General features: G+C 46.6%; 1 protein-coding gene across 2 annotated transcripts in view; it reads right to left on the bottom strand.

Annotated features, from left to right (window-relative positions):
- The window catches only part of CATSPER3 (cation channel sperm associated 3), a 43,779-nt gene that overhangs the window by 2,962 nt on the left and 26,086 nt on the right, over positions 1-14,731 (bottom strand). For both annotated transcript variants that reach the window (XM_031011512.3, XM_055386651.2), the window contains exons 3-4: positions 12,244-12,483; positions 637-819 (exon numbers count right to left, since the gene is read on the bottom strand). In XM_031011512.3, the coding sequence (XP_030867372.1) occupies positions 637-819; positions 12,244-12,483 (423 nt within the window). The remainder of the gene's footprint in view (positions 1-636; positions 820-12,243; positions 12,484-14,731) is intronic.

Genomic DNA, 14,731 nt, shown 5'->3' with positions numbered 1-14,731 from the left:
GCTAGAGGAGTCCCAGGCCCACTGAGGAGAAGGGTGGCTCCGCTTCCACGTCATCCCCTCAACACCTCCCAGTCCACTGGCTCCAGCACATACGTGATGGCCTGGGAATGCAGAGCACCCCTGGGTGGGGATGCTATTGACCAACATGCCTCGAGGTCTCTTTTCTCAAGGCCTCCCAACCTTCCCAGAAAGACACTGCCTCTCTGCCAGGCCCACCTTTAAAAAGACCCCACTCTTTCCAGAGTCCAACAGAATCTAGACTTCTAGATTTGGGTTTTGCATGCTTCTTCTAGGTGGATTTGTGACAGCCAATTCCCCAAAAGGCTATATGACATGGGTTTCATTTATAAATTAAACTTAATCCAAATGAATTATCATTTGAGAACTCTGCAAAGTTTGATCGCCCTGTGAGACATGTGGAAGCACTATAAGGAATCACAGGCCTAGAGACAGTGATGGAGCCCCGTGCAGGGTGCTGGCTTGTGATGGGGAACAGAACCCAGCTTCCCTAGGCCCAGCTGAGTACCTGGACATGAGGAAAGCCCCATGTGAGGCCCCACATGTCCACACGCTCGCACCACCTAGGCTGTCTCTTCCCAAGGCCCCTGCCCTCACCACTGTTCCCAAACACAGTACCGTGGCCAAGCTGAAGAGGGTGAAAAAAGCTGCAGCCAGGTTCCCCCAGTTATCATGGTCACCCTTGTCTGGAGATCCAAACAGGCAGAAGCCCAAGATAGCGAAGATGTACATGAGGAGGAAGAGCAGGAGGAGCACAGAGGCCACGGTGTAGACTGTCTGCCCCACGGCGGTGATCAGCGTCTGCAAGGCAGGGACACTGTGGTAGGCGAGGGTGCCACCAAGCTGGGTGGGCTCCAGGGACAGAGGTCCATTCTGCCCAGTTCACAGCTGTCCCCAGCAACTGTTGCCATGCCTGGCACAAGGTAGATGCTCAATAAGGGTGGGTGGGTTGGTTGGTTGGTTGAATAAACTAATGAATTAATGAAGTGAATCAGAGCTGTGCCCAGATTGAGGGCTGGATCAATTTAACAGTGCTTTACCAGTGTCTGACATCCACCCTCAGTCAATTCTCTCAGGTCTGAGGTGACCACTCCACTTGAACCCCAACCTGGCTGTGTGGTCATCTCAGGGTGTCCCGCTCTTGCTTCTCAGCTGAGGGCCAGCCCTGAATGCTCTCTGCCCCGGGCCCAGGAGGAGTAGGGGAACGACTCTGGGAGTGAGTATACAGAAGGCCAAGAGGAATGTGGCTCCCTGGTCCTTGTCGACCCCGTCTTCACAGGTAGGTCCCTGTCTTGTAACCTCAGTCTTGCCCCATATGAAGTGGGCATTTGTTTTATCTCCCCACTACATTGCCCATTTCTGGGGAGCACCGTGTATGACTCCTTATCATTCATTCTTCCTGCTCTGGAGTCTTGCATGCAGTAGTCACTCAATGCATGTTCACCTACCTAGACGTTTCACAGACATAACCTCAAGGTAGGTAGGTATTATCATTCTTCCCATTTCAAAATGAGCCGTCAGAGGCTCAAAGAAGCAAACTGTCTTGGCCAGGGTCACACTCCAATACAATGGCAGAGCTGGGACCAACTCTCAAAGCCTTTGCCCCATGCCACCACCTTCAACCACTAATGACCCTGAGCACAGAGACTGTTTACTGGCTTAGTACTAGGAAAGGAGGTCCTTAGAGCTAAGAAACAAGGCAGTACAGTTTGGACAGTTTGGGGTAACCTGGGAAACAGAGACAGTCCAAGAGCCCTGGGCTGCCCTCCATGCGGAACGGTTTGGCGCTGCCTGCAGGGGTGAATGCACACCAGGTGCCTCCCATCTCTCCTTGGGAAAAGAAAATAAGTGTTTTTGGATTAATTGCAAAACAGCTGAGATTTTATTATTATTATTTTTTTTTTTCCGAGACGGAGTCGCTCTGTCACCCAGGCTGGAGTGCAGTGGCGCGATCTCGGCTCACTGCAAGCTCCGCCTCCCGGGTTCATGCCATTCTCCTGCCTCAGCCTCCCAAGTAGCTGGGACTACAGGCGCCCGCCACCGCGCCCGGCTAATTTTTTTTTGTATTTTTAGTAGAGATGAGGTTTCACGTGTTAGCCAGGATGGTCTCGATCTCCTGACCTCGTGATCCGCCCGCCTTGGCCTCCCAAAGTGCTGGGATTACAGGTGTGAGCCACGGCGCCCAGCCGAGATTTTTTTTTCTTAATGCCTTCCTCCCCACTAAACAGAGGCAGAACTTCTTTCCCAAGGACTAGGATGAAAGCAGTAAATCCTCATGAGAAAAGCTGTGATGAGATATGGTCTGCAGATCAGGTTTTGAGTGGGAAGGGAGGAACACTGGGTGGTAGAATCCAAAGCCTGTGCAGAAGGGTTGCGGAGAGGCCTGGTTGGGCCTCCCACCTCCAGGCCAGCCCACAAGCTGGTGCCACCTGAGGTCCAAGCTGAGCAACCTTTAGAGCAGCAGTGGAGGAACAGACACGCTCTCCTGGGAGCCCCATAAAGGACCCATGACAGCTAGACTTGGCCAAGTTCTTTAAGCACTATCCACGCAGGCCCTCTTAGGGCGCAGTCCAGAAAGGTGCAGAAATCCAGTCCTAGGAGAGGGTTGCCCACTTCCCCTTAGGCCAGTAGCTCCCTCCTGAGGAAGTTCTAAGTTTTGAGGCCCATGGTCTGGCCCCCATTGGATGTGTGATTTTGAATTCCCAAATTCTTTTGGGGGGGCAATTCCCTGTACCCAGTTCAGCTCTCCAGGGCTCTGGATCAAGCCACAGCCCTGGGGCATTCTGGATGTGGAAAGGAGCTCCAGGCAAGGCAGGTGCCCAGGCCCAGTGCTTGGAGGGAGCCCTCCTACACAGCCCATTGGATGTGAAGAAGATGATCTGGCCCCAGGAGGAGGAGGCAGGGAGGAAGGGGGACTAATGCCCACATCACAGCCCAGCATCTGAAGGTTGCTTCCAGGCTGAAATGCAGATGAACATTTGTGCATCTCTGTGCAAAACAACATTTCCTCATGGTGCAGGTTTATTGTCATGAGGTAGAAGGCAGAGTGTCATTTTAATTAATCAGGGGTCAGGAGCCAAGAATGCGCCAGAGCGCCATCTCTGGGCTCTGAGATTGTAGCTCTTTATTTAAGGGCTCCTTTAGACTTCAATTAATAGAAATTAGCCCAGAGGTGCAAGTCCCGACCATGGGCAGGTCCAGCTCCCCATGGCCAGCAGGCCAGCCAACATTCAGAGGGCATGTTATCCAGGGTCACTTCTGGGCCTCTGGGGATCTAGGGTCCCATGACATCCCAAGGCTACAGGAGAGCCACAGCTCAGGGTGGCTGGTGATCCCCAGGGAATCACTCTAGGATGCAAGGCCCTGCTTAATGACAGAAAAACCATGAGGCCAAACCTGCGGTGCATGCATGTATGCCTGTTGCCTCTGCATGCCCAGGGTCTCTGTGCATGACTGCAAGGGCCAAAGGCTGAGCAGTCCCCAAGCAGGCCGGCTTGCTCTGGGATACAGCCCTTGGCCAGCAGGAGCCTTTGCCTTCTAATCAGGCTGCCACAATACAGCCAAGACGGTGCACTAAGCCAGCAGCCAGTGCTCCCAGCCTTGAGGTGCCAGTCTGGGTCAATGCCCCTTTCTTCCAAGATGGAAGCCCTCCCTGCCACCAGTCCTTTCTGCTTCCCTCCTCCCTGTGTGGTCCTGGGTCTCCTCTCCCTCAGCCCCCTGCCCTCCGCCCTGTTCCTCGTATGATTCCCACTGGTCTCTGGCACCCTCATTCCACAGTTCCTCTCTCCTGGCCTCACTTGAAAGTCCTCTCTCAGCAGAGGACATCACAACCCAGTTCCCCTCTCCAAGAAGGCTGCCTATCCCCAACAGCCCTCAGGTTCAGGGGGCCACCATCTACCTTATCCTGGGATCCCCTGTTTTCACAGGCACAGACCCTGCTTTTGGGCAGGGCCAACCTTCCAGCTTCCCCCTCTCCCTCATGTCTTGAAGTATCTGCCTCCAGACTCAGTACCTCCTTCTCCAGGCAACCCTGCTGTCAGCCTGGGGGCCTTCCACATCTTTATGGAAGATGCCAGGCCTCTTCACCCCTGGACTTCCCTCTCTAGTGACCCTGGTGCCACTCCTGGCCCCTGCTCCCTTGGTGCCCAACAACTGGAAAAACCAGATTACACTTCCCACTGCCAGATCCCGCCCTCACTCTGGGGTGCCCATCTGACCATGAACACCTCGGGCCTCCAGTCTTCTTTCCCGTCCACCTGCCTTCCTCTCATCCCTGCTGACTCCAGTGCCCAGCACCTTACATACTCCCTTCCTCTTAGGACACACTGCAAGGTCTGTCTGTAGCCTGAAAAATGGGGAGCCACCCTCAGGCTTGAAACCTAGGATGCTATGATTGGATGTGCACTTTCAAGATCCTCCCCACCCCACGGGGGCATTTCTGTTCCAGGGCTCCCAGTAGTGTGGGATGCCAATGCAGGAATCCAGGTGAGGCTGATGGTGACAGGGATGAAAAGATGTGGACAAGTCAATAACCACTGAGGAGGCCACACAACAAAGCTTGAGAGAGGAGTCTAAGCTGACAGTCAAATTTATGACTTGGCAACTGAATGCGGGTGGGGGACCCCTCTTTACCAAAAGATGAAATACTGGAGGAGATGATGGCTGAATAAGAACAACTCCAGTCTATAGCTCTCAGTGTGAGTGACGCAGAAGATGGGTGATTTCTGCATTTCCAACTGAGGTACTGGGTTCACCTCACTGGGGCTTGTCGGACAGTGGGTGCAGGACAGTGGGTGGAGCCCACTGAGAGCCGAAGCAGGGCGAGGCATCGCCTCACCCAGGAAGTGCAAGGAATCAGGAAATTCCCTTTCCCAGCCAAGGGAAGCTGTGACAGACGGCGCCTGGAAAATCGGGTCACTCCCACCTAATACTGCACTTTTCCAACGGTCTTAGCAAATGGCACACCAGGAGGTTAATATCCCGCACCTGGCTAAGAGGGTCCCACGCCCACGGAGCCTCGCTCACTGCTAGCACAGCAGTCTGAGATTGAACTGCAAGGCAGCAGCGAGGCTGTGGGAGGGGTGCCTGCCATTGCTGAGGCTTGAGTAGGTAAACAAAGCGGCTGGGAAGCTCAAACTGAGTGGAGCCCACAGCAGCTCAAGGAGGCCTGCCTGCCTCTGTAGACTCCACCTCTGAGGGCAGGGCATAGCTGAACAAAAGGCAGCAGAAACTTCTGCAGACTTAAATTTCCCTGTCTGACAGCTTTGAAGAGAGCAGTGGTTCTCCCAGCACGGAGTTTGAGATCTGAGAACCGACAGACTGCCTCCTCAAGTGGGTTCCTGATCCCCGAGTAGCCTAACTGGGAGGCACCCCCGAGTAGGGGCAGACTGACACCTCACATGGCCGGCTGCCCCTCTGAGATGAAGCTTCCAGAGAAACAATCAGGCAGCAACATTTGCTGTTATGCAATATTCGCTGTTTTGCAGCCTCCACTGGTGATATCCAGGCAAAAAGGGTCTGGAGTGGACCTCCAGCAAACTCCAACAGATCTGCAGCTGAGGGTCCTGACTGTTAGAAGGAAAACTAACAAACAGAAAGGACATCCACACCAAAACCCCATCTGTACATCACCATCATCAAAGACCAAAGGTAGATAAAACCACAAAGATGGGGAGAAACCAGAGGAGAAAAACTGAAAATTCTAAAAATCAGAGCACCTGTCCCCCTCCAAAGGAACGCAGCTCCTCACCAGCAATGGAACAAAGCTGGATGGAGAATGACTTTGATGAGTTGAGAGAAGAAGGCTTCAGACGATCAAACTTCTCCAAGCTAAAGGAGGATGTTCGAACCCATCACAAAGAAGTTAAAAACCTTGAAAAAAGATTAGACAAATGGCTAACTAGAATAACCAGTGTAGAGAAGGCCTTAAATGACCTGATGGAGCTGAAAACCATGGTACGAGAACTACGTGATGCATGCACAAGCTTCAGTAGCCGATTCAATCAACTGGAAGAAAGGGTATCAGTGATTGAAGATCAAATGAACAAAATGAAGTGAGAAGTTTAGAGAAAAAAGAGTAAAATGAACAAAGCCTCCAAGAAATATGGGACTATGTGAAAAGACCAAACCTATGTCTGATTGGTGTACCTGAAAGTGACGGGGAGAATGGAACCAAGTTGGAAAACACTCTGCAGGATATTATCCAGGGGAACTTCCCCAACCTAGCAAGGCAGGCCAACACTCAAATTCAGGAAATACAGAGAACACCACAAAGATACTCCTCGAGAAGAGCAACTCCAAGACTCATAATTGTCAGATTCACCAAAGTTGAAATGAAGGAAAAAATGTTAAGGGCAGCCAGAGAGAAAGGTCGGGTTACCCACAAAGGGAAGCCCATCAGACTAACAGCGGATCTCTTGGCAGAAATTCTACAAGCCAGAAGAGAGTGGGGGCCAATATTCAACATTCTGAAAGAAAAGAATTTTCAACCCAGAATTTCATATCCAGCCAGACTAAGCTTCTTAAGTGAAGGAGAAATAAAATACTTTACAGACAAGCAAATGCTGAGAGATTTTGTCACCACCAGGCCTCCCCTAAAAGAGCTCCTGAAGGAAGCACTAAACATGGAAAGGAACAACCAGTACCAGCCACTGCAAAAACATGCCAAATTGTAAAGACCATCAAGGCTAGGAAGAAACTGCATCAACTAACGAGCAAAATAACCAGCTAACATCATAATGACAGGATCAAATTCACACATAACAATATTAACATTAAATGTAAATGGGCTCAATGCTCCAATTAAAAGACACAGACTGGCAAACTTGATAAAGAGTCAAGACCCATCAGTGTGCTGTATTCAGGAGACCCATCTCACGTGCAGAGACACACATAGGCTCAAAATAAAGGGATGGAGGAAAATCTACCAAGCAAATGAAAAACAAAAAAAGGCAGGGGTTGCAATCCTAGTCTCTGATAAAACAGACTTTAAACCAACAAAGATCAAAAGAGACAAAGAAGGCCATTACATAATGGTAAAGGGATCAATTCAACAAGAAGAGCTAACTATCCTAAATATATATGCACCCAATACAGGAGCACCCAGATTCATAAAGCAAGTCCTTAGAGACCTACAAAGAGACTTAGACTCCCACACAATAATAATGGGAGACTTTAACATCCCACTGTCAATATTTAACACCCCACTGTCAATATTAGACAGATCAATGAGACAGAAAGTTAACAAGGATATCCAGGAATTGAACTCAGCTCTGCACCAAGCAGATCTAATCTATAGAACTATAGAACTCTCCACCAAAAATCAACAGAATATATATTCTTCTCAGCACCACATCGCACTTATTCCAAAATTGACCACATAGTTGGAAGTAAAGCACTCCTCAGCAAATGTAAAAGAACAGAAATTATAACAAACTGTCTCTCAGACCACAGTGCAATCAAACTAGAACTCAGGATTAAGAAACTCACTCAAAACCGCTCAACTACATGGAAACTGAACAACCTGCTCCTGAATGACTACATAACCTGCTCCTGAATGACTACATAACAAAATGAAGGCAGAAATAAAGATGTTCTTTGAAAACAAGGAGAACAAAGACACAGCATACCAGAATCTCTGGGACACATTTAAAGCAGTGTGTACAGGGAAATTTATAGCTCTAAATGCCCACAAGAGAAAGCAGGAAAGATCTAAAATTGACACCCTAACATCACAATTAAAAAAACTAGAGAAGCAAGAGCAAACACATTCAAAAGCTAGCAGAAGGCAAGAAACAACTAAGATCAGAGAAGAACTGAAGGAGATAGAGAGACAAAAAAAAAAAACCCTTCAAAAAAATCAATGAATCCAGGAGCTGGTTTTTTGAAAAGATCAACAAAATTGATAGACCGCTAGCAAGACTAATAAAGAAGAAAAGAGAGAAGAATCAAATAGACACAATAAAAAAGATAAAGGGGTTATCACCACCAATCCCACAGAAATACAAACTACCATCCGATAATAGTATAAACACCTCTACACAAATAAACTAGAAAATCTAGAAGAAATGGATAAATTCCTGGACACCTACACCCTCCCAAGACTAAACCAGGAAGAAGTTGAATCCCTGAATAGACCAATAACAGGCTCTGAAATTGAGGCAGTAATTAATAGCCTACCAACCAAAAAAACTCCAGGACCAGATGGATTCACAGCCAAATTCTACCAGAGGTACAAGGAGGAGCTGGTACCATTCCTTCTGAAACTATTCCAATTGATAGAAAAAGAGGGAATCCTCCCTAACTCATTTTATGAGGCCAGCATCATCCTGATACCAAAGCCTGGCAAAGACACAACAAAAAAAGAGAATTTTAGACCAATATCCCTGATGAACATCAATGCAAAAATCCTCAATAAAATACTGGCAAACCGAATCCAGCAGCACATCAAAAAGCTTATCCACCATGATCAAGTGGGCTTCATCCCTGGGATGCAAGGCTGCATCCTATGGGATGCAACATATGCAAATCAATAAACATAATCCATCATATAAACAGAACCAAAGACAAAAACCACATGATTATCTCAATAGATGCAGAAAAGGCCTTTGACAAAATTCAACAGCCCTTCATGCTAAAAACTCTCAATAAATTAGGTATTGATGGGACGTATCTCAAAATAATAAGAGCTATTTATGACAAATCCACAGCCAATACAATACTGAATGCACAAAAACTGGAAGCATTCCCTTTGAAAACGGGCACAAGACAGGGATGCCCTCTCTCACCACTCCTATTCAACATAGTGTTGGAAGTTCTGGCCAGGGCAATCAGGCAGGAGAAAGAAATAAAGGGTATTCAGTTAGGAAAAGAGGAAGTCAAATTGTCCCTGTTTGCAGATGACATGATTGTATATTTAGAAAACCCCATCATCTCAGCCCAAAATCTCCTTGAGCTGATAAGCAACTTCAGCAAAGTCTCAGGATACAAAATCAATGTGCAAAAATCACAAGCATTCCTATACACCAATAACACACAAACAGAGAGCCAAATCATGAGTGAACTCCCATTCACAATTGCTTCAAAGAGAATAAAATACCTAGAAATCCAACTTACAAGGGATGTGAAGGACTTCTTCAAGGAGAACTACAAACCACTGCCCAGTGAAATAAAAGAGGATACAAACAAATGGAAGAATGTTCCATGCTCATGGATAGGAAGAATCAATGTCGTGAAAATGGCCATACTGCCCAAGGTAATTTATAGATTCAATGCCATCCCCATCAAGCTACCAATGACTTTCTTCACAGAACTGGAAAAAACTACTTTAAAGTTCATATGGAACCAAAAAAGAGCCCGCATTGCCAAGTCAATCCCAAGCCAAAAGAACAAAGCTGGAGGCATCACGCTACCTGACTTCAAACTACAAGGCTGCAGTAACCAAAACAGCATGGTACTGGTACCAAAACAGAGATATAGACCAATGGAACAAAACAGAGCCCTCAGAAATAATACCACACAACTACAACCATCTGATCTTTGACAAACCTGACAAAAACAAGAAATGGGGAAAGGATTCCCTATTCAATAAGTGGTGCTGGGAAAACTGGCTAGCCATATGTAGAAAGCTGAAACTGGATCCCTTCCTTACACCTTATACAAAAATTAATTCAAGATGGATTAAAGACTTAAATGCTAGACCTAAAACCATAAAAACGCTAGAAGAAAACCTAGGCAATACCATTCAGGACATAGGCATGGCAAGGACTTCATGTCTAAAACACCAAAAGCAAGGGCAACAAAAGCCAAAATTGACAAATGGGATCTAATGAAACTAAAGAGCTTCTGCACAGCAAAAGAAACCACCATCAGAGTGAACAGGCAACCTACAGAATGCGAGAAAATTTTTGCAATCTACCCATCTGACAAAGGGCTAATATCCAGAATCTACAAAGAACTTAAATTTCCAAGAAAAAATCAAACAACCCCATCAAAAAGTGGGCGAAGGATATGAACAGACACTCTCAAAAGAAGACATTTACACAGCCAACAGATACATGAAAAAATGCTCACCATCCCTGGCCATCAGACAAATGCAAATCAAAACCATAATAAGATACCATCTCATACCAGTTAGAATGGCGATCATTAAAAAGTCAGGAAACAACAGGTGCTGGAGAGGATGTGGAGAAATAGGAACACTTTTACACTGTTGGTGGGACTGTAAACTAGTTCAACCATTGTGGAAGACAGTGTGGCGATTCCTCAAGGATCTATAACTAGAAATACCATTTGACCCAGCCATCCCATTACTGGGTATATACCCAAAGGATTATAAATCATGCTGCTATAAAGACACATGCACATGTATGTTTATTGTGGCACTATTCACAATAGCAAAGACTTGGAACCAACCTGAATGCCCATCAGTGATAGGCTGGATTAAGAAAATGTGGCACATATACACCACGGAATACTATGCAGCCATAAAAAAGGATGAGTTCATGTCGTTTGTAGGGACATGGATGAAGATGGAAACGATCATTCTCAGCAAACTATCACAAGGACAGAAAACCAAACACTGCATGTTCTCACTTATAGGTGGGAATTGAACAATGAGAACACTTGGACCCAGGAAGGGGAACATCACACACCGGGGCCTGTCGTGGAGGGGTGGCAGGGAGGGATAGTATTAGGAGATACACCTAATGTAAATGACAAGTTAATGGGTGCAGCACACCAACATGGCACATGTATACATATGTAACAAACCTGCACGTTGTGCACATGTACCCTAGAACTTAAAGAATAATTTTTAAAAAAAGAAAGAAAAAGAAATACTGGAGGGGAAGCCAGGGTTTGGGATTTGAGGTTGGGGATGGGGGTGAGTGACAACTTCAGTTTAGACACATCAAATTTGAGAAGCCTGTGAGATGCCCAGGGGGCAGCTGGGTCTAAAGGTCAAAGAGAGAGGGGTAGGCAGGTGGAGGGTCCTGGAAAGTGGAAAAGATCACCCAGAGAGAATGTGCAGAGGGAGCAGAGGAGGAGAACTCAGGGACCATCCCGAGAAAACAGCGTGTATGAGCCAGGCAAAGGATAAACGCTCCTGACAAGTCAGGCTGAAGGAAAACCAAGAGAAAGCAGTGACAAGGATGCCAAGGGAACTGGCCACTGGATTTGGAGACAAGGAGGTTGCTGGCAACTTCAGAGAGGCTAGATATTCTGGAGTGTAGGGAAAACAGCTAGGGCACAAATGACGGACAGGGAAGTGGGACTGGAAGTACAGACACCTTTCCCCAGAAGGTTTGCCATGAAGAGAAGGAGAGGGAGGACTGGACTGCGTTGTTTGAGAGGGGACACACACAGGCAGGCGCTTGTTTACATGACAGCAAGAAACAAACAAAGGTGTGTATGCGGCAGGGGAGACCTCTAATGTTCCCCTTCTCTTTTCTACCCAGGCCTGGGGCTCCCAGAGTGTGGGGCCAGGCCCTAGACGGCCAGCCACCCAAGCCCAGGCGAGGGGCAGCCCCCGGCAGGACAGGACGACACACCCCTACTGAACACTGGAACCCAGACCAGCCCCCACCTGGAGAAGCATGGACACTGGGTGCAGAGCTAGGTGAACCTACTGTGCACAGGACAAGTGCCTGAGGGCACGATTCAAGGCAGGGGGGCAGCCCTGAGGTTCTCTCTGAAGCCTCTGAGTCAAGGGAGTGTTGGTCATGGTTTTCAGCAACCCAGAAAGACTTCTCAGCAGGAGTAGCCCTTCCAGAGCCACCTTAACGAAGCACAGAGACTATTTCCAGCAAGAGAGCAGACTCAGCTGTTTGGGGAAAGCAGCTAGTGGCCTGGGCCACCAAAAAGCCAAGGCGTCCTGGGCATGTAGTTCAAAGGATGCATAGCATAAGAAAATCAGGCACTTCGCAGCATGAGAGAGAGGAAAAGTTCAGACGTGGCCTCTGGAGTCAGGCACGCCTTTCAAATCTCAGCTCTGACATTGCACCGCTGGGTGACCTTGGGCTTCAATTTCTTCATCTGTAAAATGGAGCTAATAATACCATTCTTAGAATTGTTTTAAGATTAAATGAGATAATATTGGTAAAGATCAACCTGCCACACACGTTGGACTCAACAACTGGAAGATGGTAGTAGAGTCATTATTTCCTTAGTGTCTTGGGGGCAAATGGGCCTGCCCTCCCAGCACCATGACACCCCCAGTGCACTCACCCGGATGCCCTGGCTATAGCCGATAAGCTTGAGGATGCGCAGGGACTGCACGCCATCAGCGATATACAGGTAAGTGAACTGTTTGCCCATGAGCTGGCGGAGGGCATAGGGTAAAAACATAATGATGATAATGATCACATCCAGCAGGTTGTAGCCGTTCTTCCAGTAGTTGATGGGGTCCACATAGACCTTCATGGACAACTCAGATGTGCAGATGGACACAAAGAAGATCTCCGAGAACTACAGGAGTAGCAAGGGTTGGAGAAGTCAGATCGAGCTGCACAGCCCTAGAGCTCTGGCCTGCTCCCTGCGTGAGCCCCGGAAGGGGTGCTCCTAAGTCACCCACGTGAGAGAGAAACCCAGGCAGAGTTTCTGGCACACAGCAGACGCTCAGTGTGCCTGATTCCCTTCCCCTTCTCTGTCCTCCCTACCCCGTGGCCCTACACCTGGGGCTGGGTCTGACCCTGGGTACTTGGGAATGACTGCCTGGCAGACAGAATGACTGTACAGGCTCTAGCATACTGCAACTCAACCTGAATATAAGGTTTCCCAAGGGAAGGTCCCAAGAGTTTTCTGACCAACATGAATATACAAACTTCTAGGAATATAGACGAAATACTCAGATATCTACTTATGTTTAATCTATTAACTTAATCATACATATTCAATCTGTTTCTGAAGAATATTCTTTTACACTTTATGAACGAATCTTCTTCAAATTCTTTTCATGCATCTACAACTCTAATGGCTTTGTTTTTACCAAGAAGTACTCTTTGTGTCATCTAAGTGTTTCCTTCCCATCAAAATGGACTTATCTTGACTATCATGCAAATCCATTCATTCACTGAAAGAGCTGTGACTGAGCACCCACCCTGTAACAAGCAAACATCATTTTAGGCACTGGGAAATGCAACAATGAGTAAGGCAGAAAATGTCCAGCCCCCGGGAAGCTTACAGTCTAGTAGGAGAGACAGAAATAAATGCTGGAACAAATGTATATAGAATATAATGTCAGGCAGGAAGGAAAATAAACCAGCCAAAGAAGATAAAGGGACTCGCCAGGTTGGAGGAGAAGAGGAAGTCCTAGCAGCTATTTTAGAAAAGATGGAAGCAACCAAACACAGAAGGACAAATATCACATGTTCTCACTCATATGTGGGAGCTAAAAAAGTGGATCTCATGAAGATAGAGAGTAGACTAGTGGTTACCAGAGGCCAGGAAGGGCAGGGGATGAAGAGAGGTTGGTTAATGGTTACAAATACACACCGAGAAGAAATAAGACCTAATGTTCAATAGATCAGTGAAGTGACTATAGTTAACATCAATCTATTGTGCATTTCAAGATAACTAGAAGAGAATAATTCAAATGTTCCTAGCACAAGAAAAAGATAAATATTTAAGGCAATTATCCTGATTTGATTATATGAATGTATCAAGTAGCCCAAAATATGTACATCTAATATGTATTGGAAGGAAAGAAGGAAGGAAGCAAGGAAGGAAGGAAGGAAGGAAGGAAAAAGTGAGAGAGAGGGATGAAGGAAGTGAGGGAGGAAGGAAAGAAAGAAAGGAGGCAGAGAGGAAGGAAGAAAGAAAGGAAGGAAGGGAGGGAGGTAGGGAAGGAGGGAAAGAAAAGGTGGTCAACAGAGGTCTCGCTGAAGCCAGGAATTGAGACAAAATAAAAACTGGGGGAACACTTTGAGGAAGTGAAGAAATGGTGAGTCCAAGAGCCCTAGGGAGAGGCTGTTCAAGGAACAGCAAAGTCAGCATGGCTAGAACAGAAAGAGAGAGAGCAGAGCAGCAGAGGTGGTTAGACAAGCAAACTGTCATGCCTTGTAGGCCTGGTGAGGACTTTGAATTTTAATCTCAGCCTCGGAGGATTTTGAGGAAGGAAGTGATCTGAACTAATTTACATTTTTAAGATATCTCAAAACAATTCTTGTATGTTTTATTGTACACATGTCTAAAGTATCTCTCAGATATATACCTAGGAGTGGAATTACTGCATTGTAGGATATGAACATCTTAACTTCACTATATATTGGCAAATTGTTTTCTGAAGTTATTGAACCAATCTACTTTAATATCAGCAATGTTCCTCTTGTTCTACATCTTTGCTAACACTTTGACTATCAGACTTCATCAATGTGACAAATATGAAATAGTATCCTATTTTTAAATTTTCATTTCTCTATTAATAAAGTTGGGCATTTTTATATGTTTAAATTATGAATTGCCTGTTTCTGATCTTTTGCCAAATTTTCTGCTGGATTGTTTTGTCTTTTTCTTATTGATCAGGAAGACATCTTTATACATTTTGAATCCTAATGCTTTGCCTGTTATATGTGTTACGAACAACTTCTCCCACACTGACTTATCACATTGACTTTTCCCCTTTTTTATAGTTTTTTTTTGAGACAGAGTCTCAGTCTGTTACCCAGGCTGGAGTGCAGTGGCACAATCTCAGCTCACTGCAACCTCCGCCTCCCAG

This window comes from Gorilla gorilla, chromosome 4 (genome assembly GCF_029281585.2).
Source record: "Gorilla gorilla gorilla isolate KB3781 chromosome 4, NHGRI_mGorGor1-v2.1_pri, whole genome shotgun sequence".
Taxonomy (NCBI): domain Eukaryota; kingdom Metazoa; phylum Chordata; class Mammalia; order Primates; family Hominidae; genus Gorilla; species Gorilla gorilla.
The sequence above is the reverse complement of the archived record's forward strand: the minus strand, read 5'-3'. Positions and strand labels throughout refer to the sequence as shown.